At 37.4% G+C, this 26,358-nt stretch overlaps 1 protein-coding gene across 6 annotated transcripts in view; it reads left to right on the top strand.

The window, feature by feature from the left end:
- LOC105212552 (protein outspread) overlaps nucleotides 1–26,358 on the top strand; it is a 123,481-nt gene that overhangs the window by 38,557 nt on the left and 58,566 nt on the right. For 4 of the 6 annotated variants that reach the window (XM_011184583.3, XM_029040353.2, XM_029040354.2 and 1 more), the window contains 2 exons: nucleotides 15,809–15,823; nucleotides 18,025–18,105. In XM_011184583.3, coding sequence (XP_011182885.2) covers nucleotides 15,809–15,823; nucleotides 18,025–18,105 — 96 coding nt within the window. The remainder of the gene's footprint in view (nucleotides 1–15,808; nucleotides 15,824–18,024; nucleotides 18,106–26,358) is intronic. The other 2 variants (XM_029040355.2, XM_054227969.1) reach the window with 1 other exon arrangement.

Here is a 26,358-nt window from a genome sequence, read left to right on the forward strand (position 1 = left end):
ACAACATTGTATAAAAAGAAACAGTGACAACTGCAATAAAAACAACAATATTAACAAACAACTTTACAATCGCAACAAGATGATCCGTCAACAGTTGTATAGTTGCAACAGCATTGAAGCGTCAACACAGACAGGCTGTAAGTTGTTGCAAGTCAATGGCAGTAAACAGCAGCTAACCGCCAATTTTGTTGTTGTTTCTTTCTTTGTTTTTGCTACGGTCCAGATCGCCCGGCTGAAACGCCTGTTTCCGTTGGCCTTTTGTGTACAACTCCACTCGTATATTTGCAAACACACACATAGCTATAGATATGTAATTGCAACGTACGTATATTTATAGATTGTTTGTTGTTGTTTGCATCAAAAGTGGCATTCGTTAAACACCGTACGTAAAACCGTTAACTGTTGCAATATTGAAATTTATTTTTATGTTATTAAATTTTTTCCTGTGTGTTGGTAAAAATTTTCGTCAAGTCACATATATATTGCTCATTCATATGTGTATAAGATTTTCCGTCGTTTATATATATGAATGTAGAAGATTTAGCTGCAATTTAAAATTCTTCTGTGCTGTTAACAAATGCAGTTACAAAGTGGGCTAATGGCATTACTACTGAACCGCTAAAGAGCGTAATAAATTTGAGCTTTTCGTGAAAGCTTCAGTAGCTTAACAGTGCCATATTGTTCCAACGAGTAGGTGGAAAAATAGGCTGCTAAATTTTATATAATGAGTATAGTGAAGCAATTATGTGCATGTGTTGCATTAGAGATTTACACATGGCCCCGTTAATGAAGATATATAAATAAAGCTGTTTTCGAATGTATAGAAGAACTATGAAACTGTAGAAATTTAGACAGATATTACTATTTACTAAATTCTAAGAACCACAGGTTATCTAATTATTTTATATAAGAATATGGAAGCTTTGAGAAGCATAAACATATAAGTATCTGCAATAGATAGTATTCCATTTTTACACAATCGCAACACAAACTTTCGCAACAGTGGAAGTTACACAGTTAACCCACTCTGCTAAATTGACGTGTTTTATTAATACACTATAAACGATCAAATAGAATAGTCTCAACTTGTTACACATCAAAAGAATATGGCACCCACCTCACTGCTACACCACTTCAATTGACTTCGCTCTCATTACAATTAAGCTTATGCAGTAGCCTAATAGATATACATATGTATATGCCTTATATATACGAGTACAAACATATGTTTCGATACATGAAAGCCAATGCTTTTCAAATCCATATTGGCAAAGCTGTTTTCATTCATAAAACCAAACGTGCAAAATGGACTGAAATGTATATCACCATGGTAGCTGATAACTTTTAGCCTAGTTGTTCTGGTCGTTCTGTAGTAAAGCAGATCTCGTTAGCCGCATTTTTGCTAGCATTTACCATATTTATTTTAGAAGGAATATGTACGTGTGTAATGCCGTTCCAGGCACATATGGATATATATATAAACAAGGTGTTTTATTAGTGAGATCAAATACATTAGATGCTTGAAAAGATGAAGTGAAGTAGTGTGTACTGAAGAAGCCATCGTCACTAAAGCTATATAGGTGACTGAGTATCTAAATGTATGAATCGTAGCGTTCTCAGGAACCCGTACTCGGAAAGATCAAAATCTGCAACCTCGGTCAAACCCTTGCTTAAATCATTCGTTCGGTGAAAGTTTTATACTCCTATATCATTTTCAATGATGATGGCTTTGGCTTAGTGTACGAAAGTTCACATGAGTAAACGAACTCTCCAAACCACTTTGCAAAAAATAGAAAAACTGTTGCAGTGAGGTCTATTAGCCAAGGCCACTTGATACTCCTCGATCAAATTATTGTGAATAATAGTTCTTTTTCTCTAAAAACACACCCTTCATATATGAACTCATTGAAGTAATACAACACAAATATAGAAAGTCGTAGTTCCTTTTATATGAGTATATCGGTTACTCATTGCGCATTGGGTATATAGTATATGATTTTGATAATATTTATAAGTATGAACAATGTCTAGAGTATTTCTAATGAGAGATCTTTGCTCCTTAAACAAGAAATTTTACATGAGTGTAGTAGTAAATATTTAGATGAAATTAAACCCTACAAAGAATGCTACATCTTATTGCAGCTCGGAGGATGGGATCATGTGTAGAAGTTCACGCAAGTGAGGAAGGTTTTTGATTGTCATTCACTTGGGAGTGGCCAGAAACGATTCTTCTCCACATGGTTCAAGCAGCTCACGACTTCCGGTTTTAGACCAAGTATCCTCTGGGTAGCCAACAGACATCCGTTTGAAGGCGAGCTAAAGTGAGAAGGCGAAGCCCACTTAAGCGGTTGTGCGTAGGGCTTGGGACCCACCACATAAAAAATTCTCCCCAATGAAAAATCTACGAAAGCCTCGGATGAGACACCCCCCTTTTGATGACGACCCCTGCAAACGTTTTAAGGATAATGATATAAGGGCATGCACCTGGAATGTCCGGACCCTTAATTGGGAAGGTGCCTTTGCCCAGCTGGTTGATGTCCTCATACGACTCAAGGCTGACATCACCGCCATCCAAGAAGTGCGATGGACGGGACAAGGACGGAAGAAGGTGGGTCCTTGTGACATCTACTACAGCGGCCATATAAAGGAGCGCAAATTTGGTGTTGGATTTGTGGTGGAAGAGAGACTCCGTCGCAGAGTCCTGGCATTCACCCCGGTGGATGAACGTCTTGCCACAATCCGCATCAAAGCGAGGTTCTTCAACATATCGCTGATTTGCGCCCACGCACCAACGGAAGAGAAGGACGATGTGACCAAAGATGCTTTCTATGAGCGCCTAGAACGCACCTATGAGCGCTGCCCCCGCCACGATGTCAAAATCGTGCTTGGCGATTTTAACGCCAGGGTGGGTAAAGAAGGTGTCTTTGGCACAACAGTCGGAAAATTCAGCCTCCATTACGAAACATCGCCAAACGGCCTGAGGCTGATCGACTTCGCTGGGGCCCGAAATATGGTCGTCTGTAGTACCAGATTCCAGCATAAGAAAATACATCAAGCTACCTGGCTGTCTCCTGATCGAAACACGCGGAACCAAATCGATCACGTTGTGATAGACGGAAGACATGTCTCCTGTGTTTTAGACGTGCGTACGCTCCGAGGACCAAATATAGACTCGGACCATTATCTGGTCGCAGCGAAGATACGCACCCGCCTCTGTGCAGCAAAGAATGCCCGTCAACAAACACAAGGAAGGTTCTACGTCGAAAAGCTGCAATCGCAACAGACAGCCACGAAATACTCTACTCGACTTGCACTCCTGCTCTCTGAGAGCACTCATCAGCATCTCGGTATAAGGGAACTGTGGAACGGCATCTCAAACTCACTGCGTACCGCTGCAGCCGAAACAATTGGTTTTCGGCAACGACAAAAAACAAGCTGGTACGATGAGGAGTGCCGTCTCGCAGCGGAGAGAAAACAGACTGCCTACCTCGCAACGTTGCAAACGACCACAACACGTGCGGGATGGGATAGATACCGAGAGCTGAAGAGGGAACCGAGACGCATCTGCAGACAAAAAAAGAAAGAGGCCGAAATGCGTGAGTACGAAGAGCTTGAGAAGCTGGCAGACAGAGGGAATGCTCGAAAATTTTATGAAAAAATGAAGCGACTTAACGAAGGTTTCAACACCGGAGCATCCTCATGTAGAGACCAAGGTGATAATCTGGTAACCGATGTCCAGGGCATACTGGGATTATGGAGGGAACACTTCTCCGACCTGCTGAATGGCAGTGAGAGTACAACACCAGGAGATGGCGAACCCGATCCCCCAATCGATGACGATGGAACAGATGTTCCATTACCCGACCATGAAGAAATTCGAATAGCAATTACCCGCTTGAAGAACAACAAAGCAGCGGGGGCCGATAGATTGCCGGCAGAACTATTCAAATACGGCGGCGAAGAACTGATAAGGTGCATGCATCAGCTTCTTTGCAGAATATGGTCGGATGAAAGCATGCCTGACGATTGGAATCTCAGTGTGCTCTGCCCAATCCATAAAAAGGGAGATCCCACAATCTGCGCCAATTACCGTGGGATCAGCCTCCTACATATCGCATACAAGGTTCTATCGAGCGTACTGTGTGAAAGACTAAAGCCCACCGTCAACGAACTGATTGGACCTTATCAGTGTGGCTTTAGACCTGGAAAATCGACAACTGACCAGATATTCACCATGCGCCAAATTTTTGAGAAGACCCGTGAAAAGAGGATCGACACCCACCACCTTTTTGTCGATTTTAAAGCTGCTTTCGACAGCACGAAAAGGAGTTGCCTTTACGCCGCGATGTCTGAATTTGGTATCCCCGCAAAACTAATACGGCTGTGTAAATTGACGTTGAGCAACACCAAAAGCTCCGTCATGATTGGGAAGGACCTCTCCTAAACCGAGAAGGTACAATCTTCTACAAGAGTGTACAGCTCCTGGCGTACGCCGATGATATTGATATCATCGGAAGCAACAACCGCGCCGTTTGTTCTGCTTTTTCCCGCATGGATAAGGAGGCGAAGCGAATGGGTCTGGAGGTGAATGAGGACAAGACGAAATATCTCCTGTCATCAAACAAACAGTCGGCGCATTCGCGTCTTGGCTCCCACGTCACTGTTGACAGTCATAACTTCGAGGTCGTAGATAATTTCGTATACTTGGGAACCAGCATCAACAACACGAACAATGTCAGCCTCGAAATCCAGCACAGAATAACTCTTGCCAACAGGTGCTACTTTGGACTGAGTAGGCAATTGAACAGTAAAGTCCTCTCTCGACGAACCAAAATCAAGCTCTACAAGTCGCTTATCATTCCCGTCCTGCTTTACGGTGCAGAAGCTTGGACGATGTCAACATCAGATGAGACGACACTAGGAGTTTTCGAGAGGAAAATTTTGCGTAAGATTTATGGTCCTCAGAACATTGGCAACGGCGAATACCGCAGACGATGGAACGATGAGCTGTACGAGTTATACGACGACATTGACATAGTTCAGCGAATAAAAAGACAGCGGCTACGCTGGCTAGGTCATGTTGTCCGAATGGACGAACACACTCCAGCCCTGAAAGTGTTCGATGCAGTACCCCCCGGAGGAAGCCGAGGAAGGGGAAGGCCTCCACTCCGTTGGAGGGACCAGGTGGAGAGCGACCTGGTTACACTTAGGATCTCCAACTGGCGCCGAACTGCGAAGGAGAGAGAGAGGTGGCGCACTATCGTCGATTCGGCTATAACCGGCAAAACGGTTGCAACGCCAATCACATACATACATGTACTTGTCATGAACTTTGCTTTTATAAAAAATTAACAGAATATTTTATTGCAAAATTAATGTGAAATATTTATAACAAGTAGGGAAGGGCTAAGTTCGGGTGTAACCGAATATTTTATACTCTCGCAATTTATTTATTTAACTTTATTTATATTATATAATACACAATGTGACCCACATATTCGTCATATATATTGTATAAAGTCCATTGAATGTTGGAAACCATAATATTAGGTTAGATGCACCGAGGTCCTCGTGTTCGATATATGTGGCCTTAAAAACCTATGGTCCGATTTCGGCGATTTTTAGAATGGGGCTGCCACACTATAAGAAACCATAATACTAGGTTAGATGCACCGAGGTCCTCGTGTTCGATATATGTGGCCTTAAAAACCTATGGTCCGATTTCGGCGATTTTTAGAATGGGGCTGCCACACTATAAACATAGTATTTGTGGAAAGTTCTGCACCGATATCTTCACTAGTGCTTACTTTATATATTGTAAAGTAAACGATTAAGATCGTCTTCAAAGTTCTGGTATATATGAAGTAGGCGTGGTTGTGAAGCGCTTTGGCCTATTTTCACAACATATCATTGGGATGTAAGGAAACTATTACAAACCAAGTTTCATTGAAATCGGTGGAGTAGTTCCTGAGATATGGTTTTTGACCCATAAGTGGTCGACGCCACGCGCATTTTCCATTTTGTAAAAAAATCTCAGTGCAGCTTCCATCTGCCATTTCTTATGTGAAACTTAATGTTTCTGACGCTTTTCGTTAGAGAGTTAACCCACTTTAAGTAATTTTCAACCTAACCTTTGTATAGGAGGTGGGGGTGGTTATTATCCGATTTCTTTCATTTTTGGACTGTATTAATAAGTGGCTAAAAAAAAACGACTGCAGAAAGTTTGATATCTTAATTTTTACTCAAGTTACAGCTTGCACAGACGGACAGACAGACATTTGGATTTGAACTCCACTCTTCACTGATCACTTGATATATATATTCACTGATCACTCTATATCCAATTCGTTTAGTTTTGTGTGTTACAAACAACCGTTATGTGAACAAAACTATAATACTCTCTAGCAACTTTGTTGCGAGAGTATAAAAAACCATACTGTTTCGTCGAGAGATATAAATTTCTTTACAGATTTTCAATTTTCTCTAAAAGAAGTTCTATGGAATTTTGATTCAAAATATAAATAAATTATTCCTAACCTTTTCATGGTAAATTATATTTCTTAAAACCTACATAGTGTTCCATGAATTAATGTAGTATATAATGCAGTATTAATTTAAGAAATACTCGTTCGGCAACATTTTTGACTACTCTCTCGAATAACTAGGGTGATATAAGTATGATTTCGATAGAAGTTCAACTTTGCATTATTTCTCGATTTCAAATTTTGACGTTTTTCAAAAGGCTGGTAAATGAACATAAATTATGTTTTAATGTTGTAACTTTGCATACATTTATTTGAAGACTTAAAAAAGAAGAAATAATTTTAAATATTTTTTTTGTTGTTGTTTTTTGTGAAACTTGAACATCTGCAACCAAAAAGTCCAACAGGATTAGACCTTTGAATTTTTTTTTTGAAAATCGCCTTTTTTCAACCACTTATCAAAAGTAAATAAGATCTTCACCGATTTATATATGTATATATAGGTTTTGAGTAGCCTCATGCGCCAGTAGTAAAAACACTGTTTCGAGAAAAACGCGTTTAAAATTTTGAGAAACAAATTCTTCGGTATAAAACCTACCTACGTTCAATCTTCAATCGGCTATATCTTCAAGAGTTTTTGAAATTTTCACTTGAAACTTTAAAGGGACATTTTTGAATAGTTATAGGTTCGAGTTCAATTAAAAGAAATCTCTCGTCAAAGTTCGTCAATTTTTCGAGGGTTGCTGGCGTAAACAGTAATTTCCATATAACTGGACAATAGAACACACGGGCAGCCATGAGAGTATTATTTCCTTTATATTAGACTCATGCGAATTTTTATTCAAGAAACTAAATGGTTCAGGTTTGTTGTAAGCAATTATCTTCAATACCCAAAACACGTACATATATAATCAGACAATAACTATCGATATCAATATCCGTTCGTATATATTATTTTATGATTTCTAATTGAATTGTATATAGTAAAATTTGTGATACAGTCTATAATATTTTCTACGTTATTTTACACTTTTAAAGTATGTTTAAGATTAATTAAAATTCGAAACCCATTAAAAATGTTAGTTGCACAATAAAACAGGAACACTTTTGAACCATTTCAAATTTTATACACCGATGAACATTAAAATAGTTGATTTCCGTAATAAAATTAATACATATTTAGAGTGCTATGAAACCATATAATAGAGCTTTCAATTTCTCTTCGCCATAAAAAAAATTTAACTGCTATAAAAATTTCTGATTTCCTTTCAATTTAAAATTAATTAAAAATTTAATCACTTTCTTTCTTTCTTACTTACAGGTAAGCAACCGAAATGAAATCAATCAACGCTCCACAGTAACCAAACTGCTAAAGTTCGTTCATTGCCAGTAAAAAACACCACATAACTACATATATATTTACATACAGACATATCGGCTTGCCGTCATAGACCGAGGTGCCTATGCTGTTGGGTGTAATAAATTCGCGTGTACATGAAAAATTACATCTATTCACGAGTTGGTATGAAAGAAAAAGTATGCTTTTCATTAACAACATTTACGAACGAATTAAGCAATCATTTATAGTCAATGCAATAAATGAAATCGAATTCGCTATAGCAGCAACTCATGTATGGATGTAGGCTTATATGCCGTTCATTAGTGATTTCAGCAAAAATTAATGAAGCTGTTACATGGCGTATACATAATTCTATGCAACGTGAATGTGTATGTGTGTATATACATATATATTCATTTTTTATATGTTTATCCTTATGTGCACACTCATTGGCGCTCCATCGCTTGTGTTGCAACCGAATTACAGTCCACTTGTCGCTGAACAAGTGCATGAGTATTAAAAATATGCCGCCGCAAATAAAAATAATCACAACAATTAATCAAAAAATTCGAATTAATCGTTGGAAATTGAACGCAGCGCATATGCAATTACGTTCACCTTGCATTCATTCATAAATAAATGCCAAGCTTAGGTAGAGCCGCAGCTGCAAAGCCGCACATACTCGTACAGCGACAATCATTCATACGCATTGCTCAGCTGGAGGAGCATTTCATATTTACTGTGTTTTTTTCACTTTTGCACTTGCGCCAAGCATTCGTTTCACTTTTCACCTCAACGCGTAATATAATAAAAACGATTTTTTTCACGATTGTCTGTATGTCAATGAACAAATAAAAAATTATTGAAAGAAAATTATAATAAAAAGGAGGCAAGAAAATGGAGAAAAAACAAATACGAAATGCATAAAATCGCGTTTGAATTGTATTTGAAGCTGTGGAAAGAGAGAGTTGTGATGAGCCACCGCTCCCGTCGGCGTTTATATGTATCATGGTTATGTGTAGAATACACCTTACGGTGGCGACAGGCAGCCAACCAGCAAAACCCCACCAGCACGGTTCGACGCATGCAAGCACAATTATCAATATTCAATGATATATAATACAAGTTTGATATATAATAAAAGCGTGTATTTTTGATTTCGGAGGCGCCAAATATGCACGTTTACTGTGCAGCTCACTCGATGAAATTTCATTTGAACTCGTGTTTACAATTTCAAGTGCAAATTGAAGAAATGGAAAAATCATAAAACATATATGTACATACATATATACACATATATGTAGATATTAGATAAACACATAACTGAAGCATAAGTAAACAGAAATGGAAAGTATTAAGTAAAAGTGTTTGTAAACATGACTAAATAATATGTATAATACACATACATATGTACATTGACTTCAGTCCAAGATTAAGTAAACATTGGACTGTGCATTACATGAGGAGTTCCGAAATTTAGCTAGTACCAAATTTAAACCAGTACTTAATCCACTCAATGCCAACTCAGCATCGGCTTATTAGATGTCAAACTAACAAACTCCCAAATATAAAGCGGATACTTTTATACATATTAAGATATGCTCTAAAAAATCCAGAATTCTTCTTTCTGTAAAAATTAATGGAAATACAGTTGGACTTCCCTAATACCCCTGACGGACGGCGGCGTTAATTCGGATTAACTGCTCTAATCGGGGTTAATTCTTGAGTTATCTCAGTTACCTCCGTTTGCTAACTCCCATTTAATCCTCAAAATTTTAGAGACTTAGTGGGAGTTCGTGGCATTTTCGTTGGCAACATTGTTAAACATGGTCGCTTTTAACCTATTGTGAATGAAAATATGCAATACTGAAAGCTGTTTCTCAAATAAATTTAAACAAAAACATACGCATGCAATGAAATATCTAATTTTTTCTAAAATGGAAGTTCTAATAATAACGTATTTATGTATATTTTTTAGCAATTAATGATTTTGTACTAATTGTGCGGTTAACAACCGCAAAATTTGCTTTCTATCCAATTTTATTTTACCAAAATTAAAATATTATTGCCAATCAGCTGTTATGGGAGTTTATAACTCGCTTTGCTGTCGTCTGTCACCTACATATTTGGAACTGTTTAAAAGCGTAGGTTATCCGAATTAACTTTGCCATCTGTCTAGGCTATAACTTGAATCACCATAATCCACTAAAAAACTTCGAGTTAGAGAGACTTTCGAGTTACGGAAGGTAATTTGTATGAAATTTGACTTCTTTGCCAATTCAAGAGTTCGAATTTCGGAGAACTTCGAGTTAAGGAAGTATGAGTTATTAAAGTTCTACCGTATATATTTTTGAAAATTCAAGAATTCATCGAATTTTCCACTATTTTCTTCACTACGGATGAGCCATTGCATTTGCACCATATGAATTGTCCGCGAATAATGATGAAAAGGTGAAAGGCATCAGCAATTTGTGGCAACAATTATGGTAAACATTTGAAAATATTATAATATTTGTTTTAAAACTTTCACAAATTGAATTAAATAAAAAAAATGCTTGGAAATTAAGTCCGTCATGTAGGGTGTAACAAAGGAACCGATTGTTGTTGTTGTAGAAGCAGTAACTTTAAATAACTTCCTGAAATAATTTTTGTCAAGTCTCGACTTTCGCTAAATGACAGATTCGTTATTATTCATATTAGGATTACTCTATGGCATCCAGTACGTTATTGCACCTTTTTATGAAGATTCCACCAATTACAAAACATGATTGAATACATGTTCGCCTGCAAATGGTTCTTCTAATGGTCCAGTTGGTATTACATCGTCAAGTTCTACCTCTCGCTTCCGTTTTTGAACTTACAGATTTCTAACAATTTCGTATAACCATCCCGAAACGATCCACAGAGTATTCGGTTATCTCAAGAACCATATGATATTGCCAACTTCCAGGCTTCTTTCCGATATCTTTGGATATAAACTTACTCGTTAAGTAGACCCATAAAATGATAAGTCAGTTGGTCTAAAAGAGACTTTAACCACATACTTAATTTAATATTGCATATGTTAGGTATCAATACTGATATTATTTTTAAGCTTGGTGCCAGCCGTATCGAGAAGACCCTTTCAATCAAGACATAGATCATATTCGATTCGCTTTCAAAAAACGTTCCACTTCTGTTGAACTTTTTCGGATTTCGAAATTAAATCAACACCATTAAAATGTTTTAAAAAGTTTTTCAGTTTTCGAAAATAATTATTATTGGCATTTATTGATTTATTTCGTTTTTTTTTTTTGCGATTTCAATAAATCTAAGCAAAATGCCATAAGTCGCCTGCTCCACCTGCTCTGAATGTCAAACGAAAAACTAACTGCAAATGCCAAAACAATTTAGATTTTCTAAATACATGCACAAATGTTTGCTTCCACACCAACTCACATAAATACATACATACAAGCAATTGTACTTGACTTGTGATGATGACAACCGTATGGCACATTCAACTTGTTGTCAGTGAATTTATTACTACTGTAGTGCACTATGTGCCACAGCGCAAATTATTCGTGCGGTTATTTAGTCAATCAGACATTCGTTTACGGTATACCAGTATTTGATGTACGTATGTATGTATGTATGGGACGTAGTAGTCATCGACAGTTTGTTTGCTTCAACGTTCATCACTTTAATTGCAGTTTAATTGCAAATAAATAAATGTCAGCATTGTTGTTGCTGTTGCAATTGTTGTGCCCATAAAAAGACAATCGAACAACAATAGATTGCATTCATCTTGAAAACTACAAATAGCTGAAGAATGTGAAGTGACAGGACGGAGTCAGCGAATGGGAATTCATCTAATTGAACTTGAAGTCGTAGCAATATGCGCACTGAGCTACTGTCGGGCGGCCAGACTGCTTGGCTGTTGCAGATATACTTGCACAGACAGACATACGCGAACAGGTTGCTTTTGTGGTCGGTTCATTGGCTACTTGCTGCTTGGCTGGCTCCCTTTTCCAACCAACCCACACAGACACATATGCGCATGTGCACAATGGTGATCACTTTCTTTCCATCAAATTCACTTTCACTTACTGCCATCGCCGCCAGCGAACGCATAAACACGAGTATGTATGTAATTCTCAGTCCTAAAAATTGAAGCCAGCAATCAACAGGAGTTGTAGCTATACAACAACAAACATTAGTGGAGGCAGCATTCGCATTGTCCCGCGACAGTATGACGCCAATTATTGAAATGCGACGGGCGCTGTCATAAACGGCAGACAAAAATGTGTTTAATGTGATCAAAAAACTATTCAAACTTAGAAATATGGAGATTTGGTAATGTCATCTATAAGGTAATGGTTTTGGATTCATACACCTTTAATAAGCCAATTTATTCGGTGGAGTTATCGATTTTCAATCGTAGCATCACCCAAACAGTGAACTATAGTGTTACGTATTATAGAATTAAAAAAAAGTTTCGTAAGTAGAAGTAAGTAGTTAGAATTCCACCCACAAATATAATAGTAATATATTTTAGTCCAATTTTTCTCTATAATCCAAATTTCCACGTATTTAACAGAGGTCCAAACCATGATTGCTTAAATTAATTATTTTTTATGGACTCAATATTATCAGTGCGTTCCTCGGAGCAGTTAGTTGATTTCGATAATAGAATCATGTTCGAATTTGATCATCATTTCATTAATAAAAAAAAAGTTGATTGTCTGCCAACAAATCCAACAACTTATAACTAATTAATACTTCAAAGAGAACGCCAATTATTAGGTTTTATCCTCTGGAATGAAATTATAACGCTTTTCGATGAACATTTCAATTTTCAAATAATTTTAGATCGTTGGTTCTTTGATTTATCAATATAGAATACTAAACTAGATTGAGAATAATCTTGGTTAAATCCTTCCACATAGATTGTAGTTTCTTTGTTCATTTGTAGAGTTTTTTTCATTTTTCAACGTTTTCTTACATTTTTAGTACAGACGGCATTCACGTTCGAAACAGCAACTAAAATAAATTGACTCAATACATAAAAAATCTTGAGAGAATATACCATTTATCTAATGCTTATCTCATGATTTCCGAAAACAATTTCGCTAACGATCTCAAATCAACTCTATTTTAGTAAGATAGATTGATAAATTTTTCTAGCAAATATAATTAAATCGCGACGGTAATATCATAGGTAATACAAAATGTCAGGGAAACTCAGGACGATGTCACTTGACTGGAGCCCTCAATGACGTAGAAGTCAGTTGGCCAACCTAAAAAAATATGGATAAGGTCTATATTACGCTGCAGTTAGGGCTAACACTTCTGAAAGCCAGCCTTCTAGAATTGGAATTAAGAATATACTTGTCATAAAAATCTACAATTGATCAAAACCAAGGTTTTTACTTTTAAATACAAAACCATTTAAATATTACTTTAACTATCGCTTTCGGAACAAATGGACTAATTCTTTGAATATATTAATCATATTATATACCCAAAATACTGAAATGCAAGCCATGAAGCTTCCCATAGATTAAGTGTTGTAAGTTGTAAGTCTACCCATAAGCCCAAAATTTGTTATACTCTTACATATTCTCACCGTTAGCTAAAATGTTATTACATTACAATTTCGTGAGCACTTGTTTTTTCTGATTTTTTTGCAACTGCTGTTGTTGTTGACGTTGAAAATTGATATTGCCGCTGCAGGTTGCTTATGCAGTTCTCCGACATTTTCGCGCGCCTTTGCTGAGGGTATTGCTACAGAAAAGAAGACAAATAAACATATACATTTCGACAGCGGCGTCATTTTCTGTTTTTTTTTTTCGTACGGTGTTATTTCATATTTAAAGCCTTTTGTTGTCACTTTTTTTCTTTTCTCTACACTTTGAAAAGTGCAACAAATGAAAATTTTCATATCGAAAACGAAAGTATTGCAACGACTTGGCTGCCTGGCGGCGTCATCGACAAGCATTGGCTTTCCCTTTCAGTCGATCGGTTGTTGATCGTTGGTTCACCTGCGTGTTATGCGCTCGCTGGTGTGCAGTCATAATACCTTCACTCACTCACTCACTCACCGGCAACCTCGCACCGGCATCCATTCATTCATTCGCTTATTTCACTCATTCAACAATTTATTCGTTGCACCATTGATGTGTTTGTTGCAGCTTTCGATTTTCAAGCGCCAGCCAGCATGTTTGGGTTTATTGTTAAAGCTGGCAGTGATGCACCGCAGCGATATGTCATCATGTCAATTATGGCATCTGTCAGGTATTTCTTTGTTTCGTCGTTTGCTTTCTTTCTTTTTTTAATTTTGTTGTCGCTTTTGTTGCTTGGGAAAGATTTTCAATTAAATGCGATTTATTTTAAAGATTTTTCAAGTTAAACCACAGTTTCAAATTTCTTTCAAACCGCACCTTTATATTTTTTAAATTTTCTCCGGTTTTATTTGTTGTTATTATTTATTATTCGCTGCATTGAGCGCCTGACTCAATAACGCGCATACACACAGAGTACATACATATATTTACACATATACATTCATGTGTGTATGTATGTAAATATATATTTTTTTGATTTATGGGAAAATTGTGAAGATCATAAAAATAAATTCAATTAAAGTGGAACACACACGCCGCACACAATGCTACAAACACATGTCTTTGCAAGCGTGAGTGTACATGTGTTTGTCCACCGCTTGCGCCAAAACTTAAGCTTGCGCGTTCGAGTGCAACAACAAGTGGCAGGCACAAGTGAAATGCAGCTGCGCTTCGAAATGAAAAATTTAATTACTTTTTAATCTTCGCGGCTTCTGCGGCAAATTAAGCAAGTAATTACAATTATTCGAGAAAAAAAACGAATGAAAGAAAGAAAGTATGTGAGTAGTAATCAGAAAGTGTTTAATCATGGTAGCGGTCGAGAAATTAAAAGCTCATTAATCATTAGAAATTGTTGTCATAAGTGTGATTGGAAAGACTAATGAGAACTCTGAAATTGCCAACTATTTGCTTCTGGCTTTCTGGATGGAATTCAATTCATATAATATAGTAATATATGTACATATATATTAAAATTCTCACATGATCGACAAACAGAAGTTTGACTATAAAACTGTCCCTCTAGAAGTTGCCAAATTAAACGTAGTAAATTCCGTCAAGGTTAGTCCTTCTTCTATTTCGTTAATAAGCTTACTTGCGTACTTACCTAGATTACATCAGAATCGATGCATCAGTATGCCTCAGGGGAGATCTTGCGAAATACTAGAACAGCTAATGGAAATTCGGATTCCAGAATTCAATGCATTGGTAACTCGAACTTTATTCTGTCTCCCATCATCATAGTCCTACGTTCTCCCTTGACGAAATGCTAGTGAGAGTTCTTACTTGTTACAACATTTATATCATCAAAAGGTTAAGTTCAATATAATAAACGGAATAACTACTGGCAGTTAATGGATTGATATTAATCTTAAATTGAATATAAACTGTCTCGAAGGGGAGATATGTCAGTACAGTATGCCATACTTTTTGATGATGAAAGAGTTTGAAATTCTGACGGATATATATTTTCTTCTGAAGGCAATGATAACTTTTCGAACATTAAAAATCATTAAATAATTCATTAAGGTATGGTTAAAAATTTATAAAACACTGTAATGGGTAAAATATAGGCACAATACCACTAATATATAAAATGCAATACTACTACGACCTGAACGTGGTGACACCATAGTAGAGTTCATGAGATATAGGTTGCAAACTCCATGTGCATACAGAAATAATATCTCAATTTTGCCAAGCCTTCTAAACAGACATTGATGAATCTCGGATCATTTATTGACATAAAAATTCATCATATGCTTCCTCATCGGTCATCTATAGCTTGACAGTCAATATGAATTGTATTACAAAACTTGCAACACTAATGTTATCTTTATATTGTATATTTTTACATGCCTTCCTTCTCTAATTCATAACAAAAGCCGGTAACACCGCCTGTAAGTATGCTACACATAATAATAAGTTTAAATATTAACGAGATTTCTACATATCCAGATTATCATTGATCTTATGTGTCTATAAATACCTGAATTCTTTCAAAATGTATGGTATATATTTATCATTGACTTCTTCTGCTGCTTTTATGCCATCTTTATTATTTTATTCATTCTTGTCGCGTTCTTAATTAAATTTATTAGTTTATTTAAATTTAGAATCGTCTTCTAAAGTCTTGATTAATGAGTAATCACCGATGAAATTTACTAAATTATAATAATCATTTTTATTTCTTCAGCATTCCTTGAATTAATTAGTGTTTGTTTAAAAAGATATCGGGAATTTAAAGAGATATCGCGACTACGTCCTGTGAAGGTCATCCAATAATCAAATTTTTGGTCTAATTTTGTAACTCCTATGAAGAAACCCTTACTTAATACACGATTCGATCAAGTAAAGTTCCTCCCTATAAATTTACCTCGAACATAGTACGGCCTATTGTACTGCCGCTGAACCAAGCGAGCATTTAGACGATTGGTTTTAGTAAAAATGGGTTCGCAATACTTTCGACATGTCAACAGCACAAGAGGTTTTGTTAGATACACTCTAGTCAACTATATCCTCTAACCAATTTATTATTATAAAATATCATTAAGTAAAATATGAAAAAGTGTCAATCAATTAATATTTATTTCTGAGTAGAGCAGAGCCGACCGAATCTATTACTGAACTCTATAAATGGTAATTTTAAGCAGAATTATTCAAAATATTTAAAAGGAAATAATTTAGTTGAGATGCAGTTGTATTTGTTTGAATCTAATTATACTGAATTCGCATTACCAGAATAATCACATTCAGCCAACTCCACCCACTATCTACCCGCTAGACACGCTGTTTTGCATTATTTCTGTTTAATTTATTTGTAAATATTTTTGCATTATTTATTTTACTGTATGTGTCAACTGACTAATAGCAATTCGTAATGCAACACTTAATAAATAACTTCCATTGTACTATGGCGTTGAAGTCAAAGGGGCCGTAGATCGCTCTATTCAGATTCGGTAGATTTTAGTAGGGTGGTGGCAGTGGACACCGGCTCACCGTAAGGGAGACAAAAAAGTTCGGAAAAAATTTGTTTTCAAATCTTGCTTTTAGTTTTTCAATTAATTTTAGCCAAACTTTTTCAGTCGGTAGCTTACTGCAGTGCTCAATTGTTACGGTGAATTATTTACTTACGGACTTGCGGCTCGTTTGCACCAATTTATTTTGCGCTATTTACTGAGTTACTTTTGAGTGCCGCCTCAATCCTCTTTATTTTATTATTTTCTTTATGTAATTTGTTTTGATATTTTTCGAAACAATCAGAGCGCTGTTTGCGACCATTCCTACATTGGCATTTTTTCGGTTGTTTGTGCTACGCTCCGCCGAAATCCTCTCTAACCTCGCTCAGCTTCAAAGTAAAGATAAGACGGTCGTTTGTTGAGGTTGTTGGGTCGTTGATTACTTAGTGCCGCGTTTGTTGGTTAGTTGGCCGCTCGGTTTGTAGGTGGCTGTGGCTCATTCAATGATTGTCTTCACGTTATTGCCATTACCATTCACTATTAGTCATGTCAATGGGTTTTGCGACATATACAAAAGCAAATTCCAGTGTGTATACGTCCAATCGCCGGTAGACACAGGCAGATCTCTACTGTATTCGCGTTGAATTTTGCGGTTAAAGTACTTACACGCGCAACAACTGTCCGGTAGCTGCGGCGACAGTGCACGTAATGGCCCTAAAAATAAAAGAAATACACAGAATACGAAATAAATTAGAGCAATCAAAAGTTAGCTGCCGCTGTTGTTGTTTCTTAGGAGGCGCGAAAAATATTGTGCACTTTATTGTAGGAAATTACTGATTATTATTTCTTTATTAATTTTGCTATATTTACAGTTTGTACTAATCGGCTGCTCACCCTGAGCAAACCAATATTTTAATTTATTCTTAAAGAATTCGTTAGTGATGATATTAACATGCATGTGTATCGCTTCAATAGCGCACTTTTGTTACGCATATTCGACTGCCTATATACATAATTTTGAGAAATGTCAATGAAATTGTGGTTTTTAATTAAAAATTCATATTAAATAATTTATTTTTGATTAACTATTTTGTGTTTATAACTATTTTCTCTTTTTAATTGCTTTCTTTCCCGATTTCAAGGCTTCACGTAAGGTTTCAAAATGTGGTTATCTCTTCGTAGCACCCGACTGGGACTTCAGCAATCCGTTGTACAGAACAAAGGTAAGTGGAATTGCAATCAAACTATATTAAGTGGAACAAATTCTGTTTACAAATAATTATATGTATATTAATAGAATTATTAATAATTTAAAATATTCGGAAAAAATCATACGCATTTATTAATTGTGAATAATACAATTTTAAGTGTTAAACTTTGAGTGATGAATTCCATGTCGCTCACTTCTTATTAATATTAAAAAAGCCTATGACGTTAAATTTTTGCAACACGCATTTTGCATTAAGCTTCAAATTAAACATTAATTATTTTTTCAATAACTTTTATAATTTTCCAACTGCAAATATGATATGTTCATTCAAAATAATTCAAGATTGCCATTTATCGCTTAAGAGGTTCCGTCAGTGTGGAGACCTCAAAGGGGTCTAACATTGATAATTTATTCTGGAAGTAATCGATTTTTTTCAGGCATATATTGAATTGTATTTTGATAAAATTGGCGGCTACTGAGCTAATATTCGGAATTACCCTTTAATGAAGATCACTACGGGCGTTGGTAACTCTAGAAACTCATGCTATCTGAAACAACATAAAAACCGAGATCTGAATCTACATAAGACTTGATATTAGATTACTTTTAAAACTTCAAATTGATACGAGCGATGGTCTCCATTACCATTTCAGTACCATTTGAAAAATAATATTTCGAGAAAAATTAGTGTAGAATTTTACTTGACGTTATAGGGACCAGGCATCTATCAATATAATAATGTTTCTATGACCCAAAGTGTACTTTTTTTAATTATAGTCTAATGACATACATAATTTCTAGAATAAGTACTAGATTACCTAGTAACAATACAGATAAGGGAGGTGAGTGTCAAGATTTATGTGTTATGATATTTTATTTAAAATAAATCATCATCGTACAGTTACCATAGTATAGCAAACACCGCAGGATCTTTCAAACTACTGGTAACTAATTCTAAAATACCAAAAATAATGATTCATGCGGTAGTTGGGTCCGATGTGCAAGTCATTACAGAGCACACCATTTAAAGCGTACATTATAAAGTTATTAAATAATCTAGTCACACAAAGTATTACAATACGGGTGTCAATCAAATGGTTTTAGAAATGTTTTAATTATAGCATTGTTTAGAAATAGTGTTGCCACCCCTCTAAAAATAACGTAATTCTTTATATATAATTATTTTATGTGCCAAATACATACATACATATTTGTATGTAAACACAAAAGCAAACAAATTTGCTGCACCTTTAAATGGCACGTCTGTTTTCCAGCTCCCACATCCACTGCTGCGCCTCAATGAAAAGCATTAAAGCACAATTTAAATAATAATACCTATAAATGCGATAAAAAAACGAAACTGCAACCAAAAATGCATTTTAATGAGCTGCATTGAACAAAGAATGCAGACACCTCTGGGCTGTTGAGAAAATCATGAATGAAATGAAACGCCTAAACAATGCAAACGCTTTTATTCAGCAATTATTACATATAAGGATAAATAGCACACGCGCATGCTATTTAGGTATTTATTTATATATACATATACATATATATATATCTGCGCATATACAAATATAAATATATGTATATACATACATATGTATACATATGCTTCAAATATAAGATTTGTTCTTATATGAAGTATAGGGTGGCTTTCTATGAGCTTAAAGCTCATATTTTGAAATATAATAGAGCTTTTTTGATTTTATGATTCGAAACTAAACCTTTAAAGCTAGTGAAATTTATACACTCATAATTTTTGAGCTTTTTTCCGTTAAAATTTTCTCGTTTAACTAATACCGTTGCAAAGTAACTTTACTTGACTGTCAATCAATGAATCATGGTGGTAACTAAGTTTGAAAACATACAACCGCACTGGAGTGAAGAAAGCTTTCATAAATTTAAAAGCGTCTCACAAAAATCGATCAGTCATCAACAATATCTCGTACACCCTATATATTCAGTATTTAAATTTCGTGCTTTATAAATAATTTATATGTTGTATTATTTATTTATTATTCATGCGCTTAGAAATGCTAATGAATTGCATTGATTTCATATACAAATATACGAACAGAAGAGTGTTAGCTGGCGCGTTGTCGACTGACCCAATATGGTTAATAGATAATTTGCAATAGGTGATAAATGCCAGATTTATTAGTGCAAACAAAGCGCATTTGCTGCTGACTGTCACTTTATTGTTGTTGTTGTTGTTTCTAACACCTACACACATTTTTCATTGAATTTTTTAAATACGAACATGAAAATAAACAAAATATGCAACACTTCCTGCACCCTCCCACATTACCTCTGCTCTTTCGTGTGCGGTAATTTGTAGACAAGTAAACAAATTGTTTTCGAAAATCGCTTGTACTCGCTAAATACGCTGGAAACAAACTAAATGTATGACTTCAACATAGTTATTTCATAGCTAATTGTTATTCACCATGTCTGTAGTGGAGCTTAAATACCGATTCTCCGACTACTTTGCATTCCTAACACATTTCGTAGCGGATTTAATCTACGGTATCGACATTTAAATGTTTACACACATTTAAAATAGAGCGAATATCTGATTAGCTTTGTATTTATCCACTCTCGTAATTTGTTGCTCAGAGTATATGAGTTTTGTTAAACTAGAGATTGTTTGTGGCTCTTAAAATAGGAATAAGATGGCATATAAACGTGTAGCAAAACATTAAGATGGAAGTAAAGAGTTGATTTCATTGTCCGAAAATTATTTTCAATCATCAAAATATATTATTATTTTCAATTTTCATCCACACCATTGGCTTGCGACACATTGCATATTCTTAATGAAATATCAAATTTTTATCAAACGAGACCATTTTCCAACGATTTGGTCTTTAAACGCTTTTTCCTTCTCTCCCATTTTTAAGATATCAAATATAAATTATTCCAAAATTGGGTTTCAACTTATACAGCGAACTTATTTCCGTCGTATATTTAGTTATATAATGATTGTACTTTCATACTGTTTCATAAGAAAGACAAGATGAATATTAACAATTTCGAAAATATCAAACTTCCTTCCTAGGACTACGATTGACATACTTCGCCTGTGAATAAGCTATCCAACTATCAATCTATACTGTCAACAAAGTTATACAAATTTATATCTCAATTATAACAGTATTACGCACGGTTGAGGCGCCATTTTGAAACAATATGAAATGAAATACATGACAAACGACGGCGCTTGAATAGATTTAGCGGTTAAAACAATTTGTCTGTACGCCTATGGCATTAGGAAGTGTGACAGGTGTGAATGGCGACGGTCATTGGTGGTTTTATGTATGCATATGTAAATAAGTATTCATATATGTATGTTTATTTGTATATTCATGCATTCGTATGCATCGCAACGGCTTCTGTATTTCCTGTGACAAGTGTAATGGGTGTTATTGACAGCAAAGTTGTATGTAGTTGCAATGCATTTGCATGTCACAGCGGTTTATGAAGGCCTACCACTGTGCACAACTGTTATTGAGCTTAAAATTAGTTGGAAAAGAGGTTTAAAAATAGACGCATAGATGCAAATGTAATGATTGTGTCTGATAAATTTAAGTAGCATAATTTATATTCAATGCCGTGGCGTTAGGCTTCACCTTAAACTACAAATGCACGGCGAAAACATTAAAATATGATAATATAGCTGTGCTAATGGTATGTTTTAAAGGACGCATTTCGAAAAATGTTATTATGAAGAGTCAGATTAATTTACAAATTTTGAATGAAATATATATATTTTCGAGGTCCTGGGCGCAAATAGTAACATGAAGAGTTATAATTTCAAGTCAATTCACAATATTAGAGGGCAAACGTCCGACATTTTCATATATTTTCCGATAAGGGTATCTTGAAATGTCTAACTAATCGTGTTATGTCGATCGAAGTCCTTTTTGAAAGCTTACTCTTGTTATAGACAACTAAAACCAAACACTTTTCCCGAAAATTAAACCATTATAGCACGGAATCGAAGTCACTGACCTTCTAAGAGTTGTTTACAAATATTTCCTTCACCAACAAAAACCAAAACCTAAACAGCAATGTGACATCTTAGCTTATTTGACCTTTTAACACCACTCTCATCGTCTTAAAACCCCTCCAAGTGCATGCTGCCACATCGCTGCACCAACTTGATAACACTTATATTTATTTATTATCATTATTATTATGCATAATATGGTATGTAAATTAGTGTTAATTAACTTTTATACTGCAGCACTTCCTTATGCCAAAGTATCTACCGTACGCGACTTAAAACATTGCAAGCAGCTCAGTTGCATGAAGTGCATTGCGGCAGCCACTCAACTACTATATACGCCAGTGCCACTTCAACAACAAGTGGCAAGTGGCGGCAACTCACTCTTCTTGTTTAGCTTTTGCAAAAATGCAAGACAGCAATAACACAGCGGGTGAGCATTTGCGAAGTAGGCGCTGCTGTCGCAACGAAGGCTGTCGAGTCTGCGTTGCGCTTTCAATGAAAACTGCTTCCTGGCTTAATTAATAAGAAATTATAAAAAGGCGGCACATAAAATAAAATTTGCTTGGAAATGCTAGTTAATTTGTAAATAATATTGAGGAGACGCCAGTAAGGGAGACCTCTGAGTTAAAATTGCACTAGTATGAGTGTAAAACTTAAGACCCATAGTATCATCTATTAGATATATTATTAGTCGTCATCGATAAGCCATTTTCAATGCCCACTCTTGTGTCAACATATGAAAGCAACAACTAAGTTAAAGTAAGTAGTAGAGTATTTGGATACCTCATTAAAGTGGTCTAACCGCTTGCATCGGAACATTTTACAGATTTTAGACCAGTTTTACTATTGTGTGTGTGATTGGCGTTGCAACCGTTTAGCCGGTTATAGCCGAATCGACGATAGTGCGCCACCTCTCTCTCTCCTTCGCAGTTCGGCGCCAGTTAGAGATCCCAAGTGTAACCAGGTCGCTCTCCACCTGGTCCCTCCAACGGAGTGGAGGCCTTCCCCTTCCTCGGCTTCCTCCGGCGGGTACTGCATCGAACACTTTCAGGGCTGGAGTGTTTTCGTCCATTCGGACAACATGACCTAGCCAGCGTAGCCGCTGTCTTTTTATTCGCTGAACTATGTCAATGATGTCGTATAACTCGTACAGCTCATCGTTATATCGTCTGCGGTATTCGCCGTTGCCAATGTTCTGAGGACCATAAATCTTACGCAAAATTTTCCTCTCGAAAACTCCTAGTGTCGTCTCATCTGATGTTGACATCGTCCAAGCTTCTGCACCGTAAAGCAGGACGGGAATGATAAGCGACTTGTAGAGCTTGATTTTGGTTCGTCGAGAGAGGACTTTACTGTTCAATTGCCTACTCAGTCCAAAGTAGCACCTGTTGGCAAGAGTTATTCTGCGCTGGATTTCGAGGCTGACATTGTTCGTGTTGTTGATGCTGGTTCCCAGGTATACGAAATTATCTACGACCTCGAAGTTATGACTGTCAACAGTGACGTGGGCGCCAAGACGCGAATGCGCCGACTGTTTGTTTGATGACAGGAGATATTTCGTCTTGTCCTCATTCACCTCCAGACCCATTCGCTTCGCCTCCTTATCCATGCGGGAAAAAGCAGAACAAACGGCGCGGTTGTTGCTTCCGATGATATCAATATCATCGGCGTACGCCAGGAGCTGTACACTCTTGTAGAAGATTGTACCTTCTCGGTTTAGCTCTGCAGCTCTTATAAATTTTTCCAGAAGTCGCACGATAGTGAGTCACCTTGTCTGAAACCTCATTTGGTATCGAACGGCTCGGAGAGGTCCTTCCCAATCATGACGGAGCTTTTGGTGTTGCTCAACGTCAATTCACACAGCCGTATTAGTTTTGCGGGGATACCAAATTCAGACATCGCGGCGTAAAGGCAACTCCTTTTCGTGCTGTCGAAAGCAGCTTTAAAATCGACAAAAAGGTGGTGTGTGTCGATCCTCTTTTCACGGGTCTTCTCCAAGATTTGGCGCATGGTGAATATCTGGTCAGTTGTCGATTTTCCAGGTCTAAAGCCACACTGATAAGGTCCAATCAGTTCGTGGACGGTGGGCTTTAGTCTTTCACACAGTACGCTCGATAGAACCTTGTATACGATATTTAGGAGGCTGATCCCACGGTAATTGGCGCAGATTGTGGGGTCTCCCTTTTTATGGATTGGGCAGAGCACACTGAGATTCCAATCGTCAGGCATGCTTTCTTCCGACCATATTCTGCAAAGAAGCTGGTGCATGCACCTTATCAGTTTTTCGCCGCCGTATTTGAATAGTTCTGCCGGTAATCTATCGGCCCCCGCTGCTTTGTTGTTCTTCAAGCGGGTAATTGCTATTCGAATTTCTTCATGGTCGGGTAATGGAACATCCGTTCCATCGTCATCGATTGGGGGATCGGGTTCGCCATCTCCTAGTGTTGTACTTTCACTGCCATTCAGTAGGTCGGAGAAGTGTTCCCTCCATAATCCCAGTATGCCCTGGACATCGGTTAGCAGATTACCACCTTGGTCTCTACATGAGGATGCTCCGGTCTTGAAACCTTCGTTAAGTCGCTTCATTTTTTCATAAAATTTTCGAGCATTCCCTCTATCTGCCAGCTTCTCAAGCTCCTCGTGCTCACGCATTTCGGCCTCTTTCTTTTTTTGTTGTGGTCGTTTGCAACGTTGCGAGGTAGGCAGTCTGTTTTCTCTCCGCTGCGAGACGGCACTCCTCATCGTACCAGCTAGTTTTTTGTCGTTGCCGAAAACCAATTGTTTCGGCTGCAGCGGTACGCAGTAAGTTTGAGATGCCGTTCCACAGTTCCCTTATACCGAGATGCTGATGAGTGCTCTCAGAGAGCAGGAGTGCAAGTCGAGTAGAGTATTTCGTGGCTGTCTGTTGCGATTGCAGCTTTTCGACGTCGAACCTTCCTTGTGTTTGTTGACGGGCATTCTTTGCTGCACAGAGGCGGGTGCGTATCTTCGCTGCGACCAGATAATGGTCCGAGTCTATATTTGGTCCTCGGAGCGTACGCACGTCTAAAACACAGGAGACATGTCTTCCGTCTATCACAACGTGATCGATTTGGTTCCGCGTGTTTCGATCAGGAGACAGCCAAGTAGCTTGATGTATTTTCTTATGCTGGAATCTGGTACTACAGACGACCATATTTCGGGCCCCAGCGAAGTCGATCAGCCTCAGGCCGTTTGGCGATGTTTCGTCATGGAGGCTGAATTTTCCGACTGTTGTGCCAAAGACACCTTCTTTACCCACCCTGGCGTTAAAATCGCCAAGAACGACTTTTACATCGTGGCGGGGGCATCGCTCATAGGTGCGTTCTAGGCGCTCATAGAAAGCATCTTTGGTCACATCGTCCTTCTCTTCCGTTGGGGCGTGGGCGCAAATCAGCGATATGTTGAAGAACCTCGCTTTGATGCGGATTGTGGCAAGACGTTCATCCACCGGGGTGAATGCCAGGACTCTGCGACGGAGTCTCTCTCCCACCACAAATCCAACACCAAATTTGCGCTCCTCTATATGGCCGCTGTAGTAGATGTCACAAGGACCCACCTTCTTCCGTCCTTGTCCCGTCCATCGCACTTCTTGGATGGCGGTGATGTCAGCCTTGAGTCGTATGAGGACATCAACCAGCTGAGCAGAGGCACCTTCCCAATTAAGGGTCCGGACATTCCAGGTGCATGCCCTTATATCATTATCCTTAAAACGTTTGCAGGGGTCGTCATCAAAAGGGGGGTGTCTCATCCGAGGCTTTCGTTTCACTATTGTGAAGGGCTCAAATAACGAAAATTAAAGTAAAAAAAACATAATATTTTTGAGTATTGAAACTCACCGAAACAAATGTTTTTTTCGATATGGAAAGAAGAATTTCTTCGGCGGAGAAAGAATTGCGCATGGATCAGTGGACAACTGGCTTTGAACCGTTTAGCCGGTTATAGCCGAATCGATGATTGCGCGCCACTCCTCTCTTTGCCTCGCTGCTCCGCGCCAGTTGGAGAACCCAATTATAACCAGATCGCTCTCCATCTGCTCCCTCCAACGAAGTGGAGGCCTTCCTTCTTCTTCCTCGGCTTCGTCCGGCGGGTACTGCATCGAACACTTTCAAGCTGGAGTGTTTTCGTGCATTCGGACATCATGACCTAGCCAGCGTAGCCGCTCTTTTTAATCGCTGAACTATGTCAATGTCGTCGTATAACTCGTACAACTGAACGTTCCATCGTCTGTGGTAT

The sequence above is a fragment of the Zeugodacus cucurbitae genome, chromosome 3, assembly GCF_028554725.1.
Source record: "Zeugodacus cucurbitae isolate PBARC_wt_2022May chromosome 3, idZeuCucr1.2, whole genome shotgun sequence".
Classification (NCBI taxonomy): Eukaryota; Metazoa; Arthropoda; class Insecta; order Diptera; family Tephritidae; genus Zeugodacus; species Zeugodacus cucurbitae.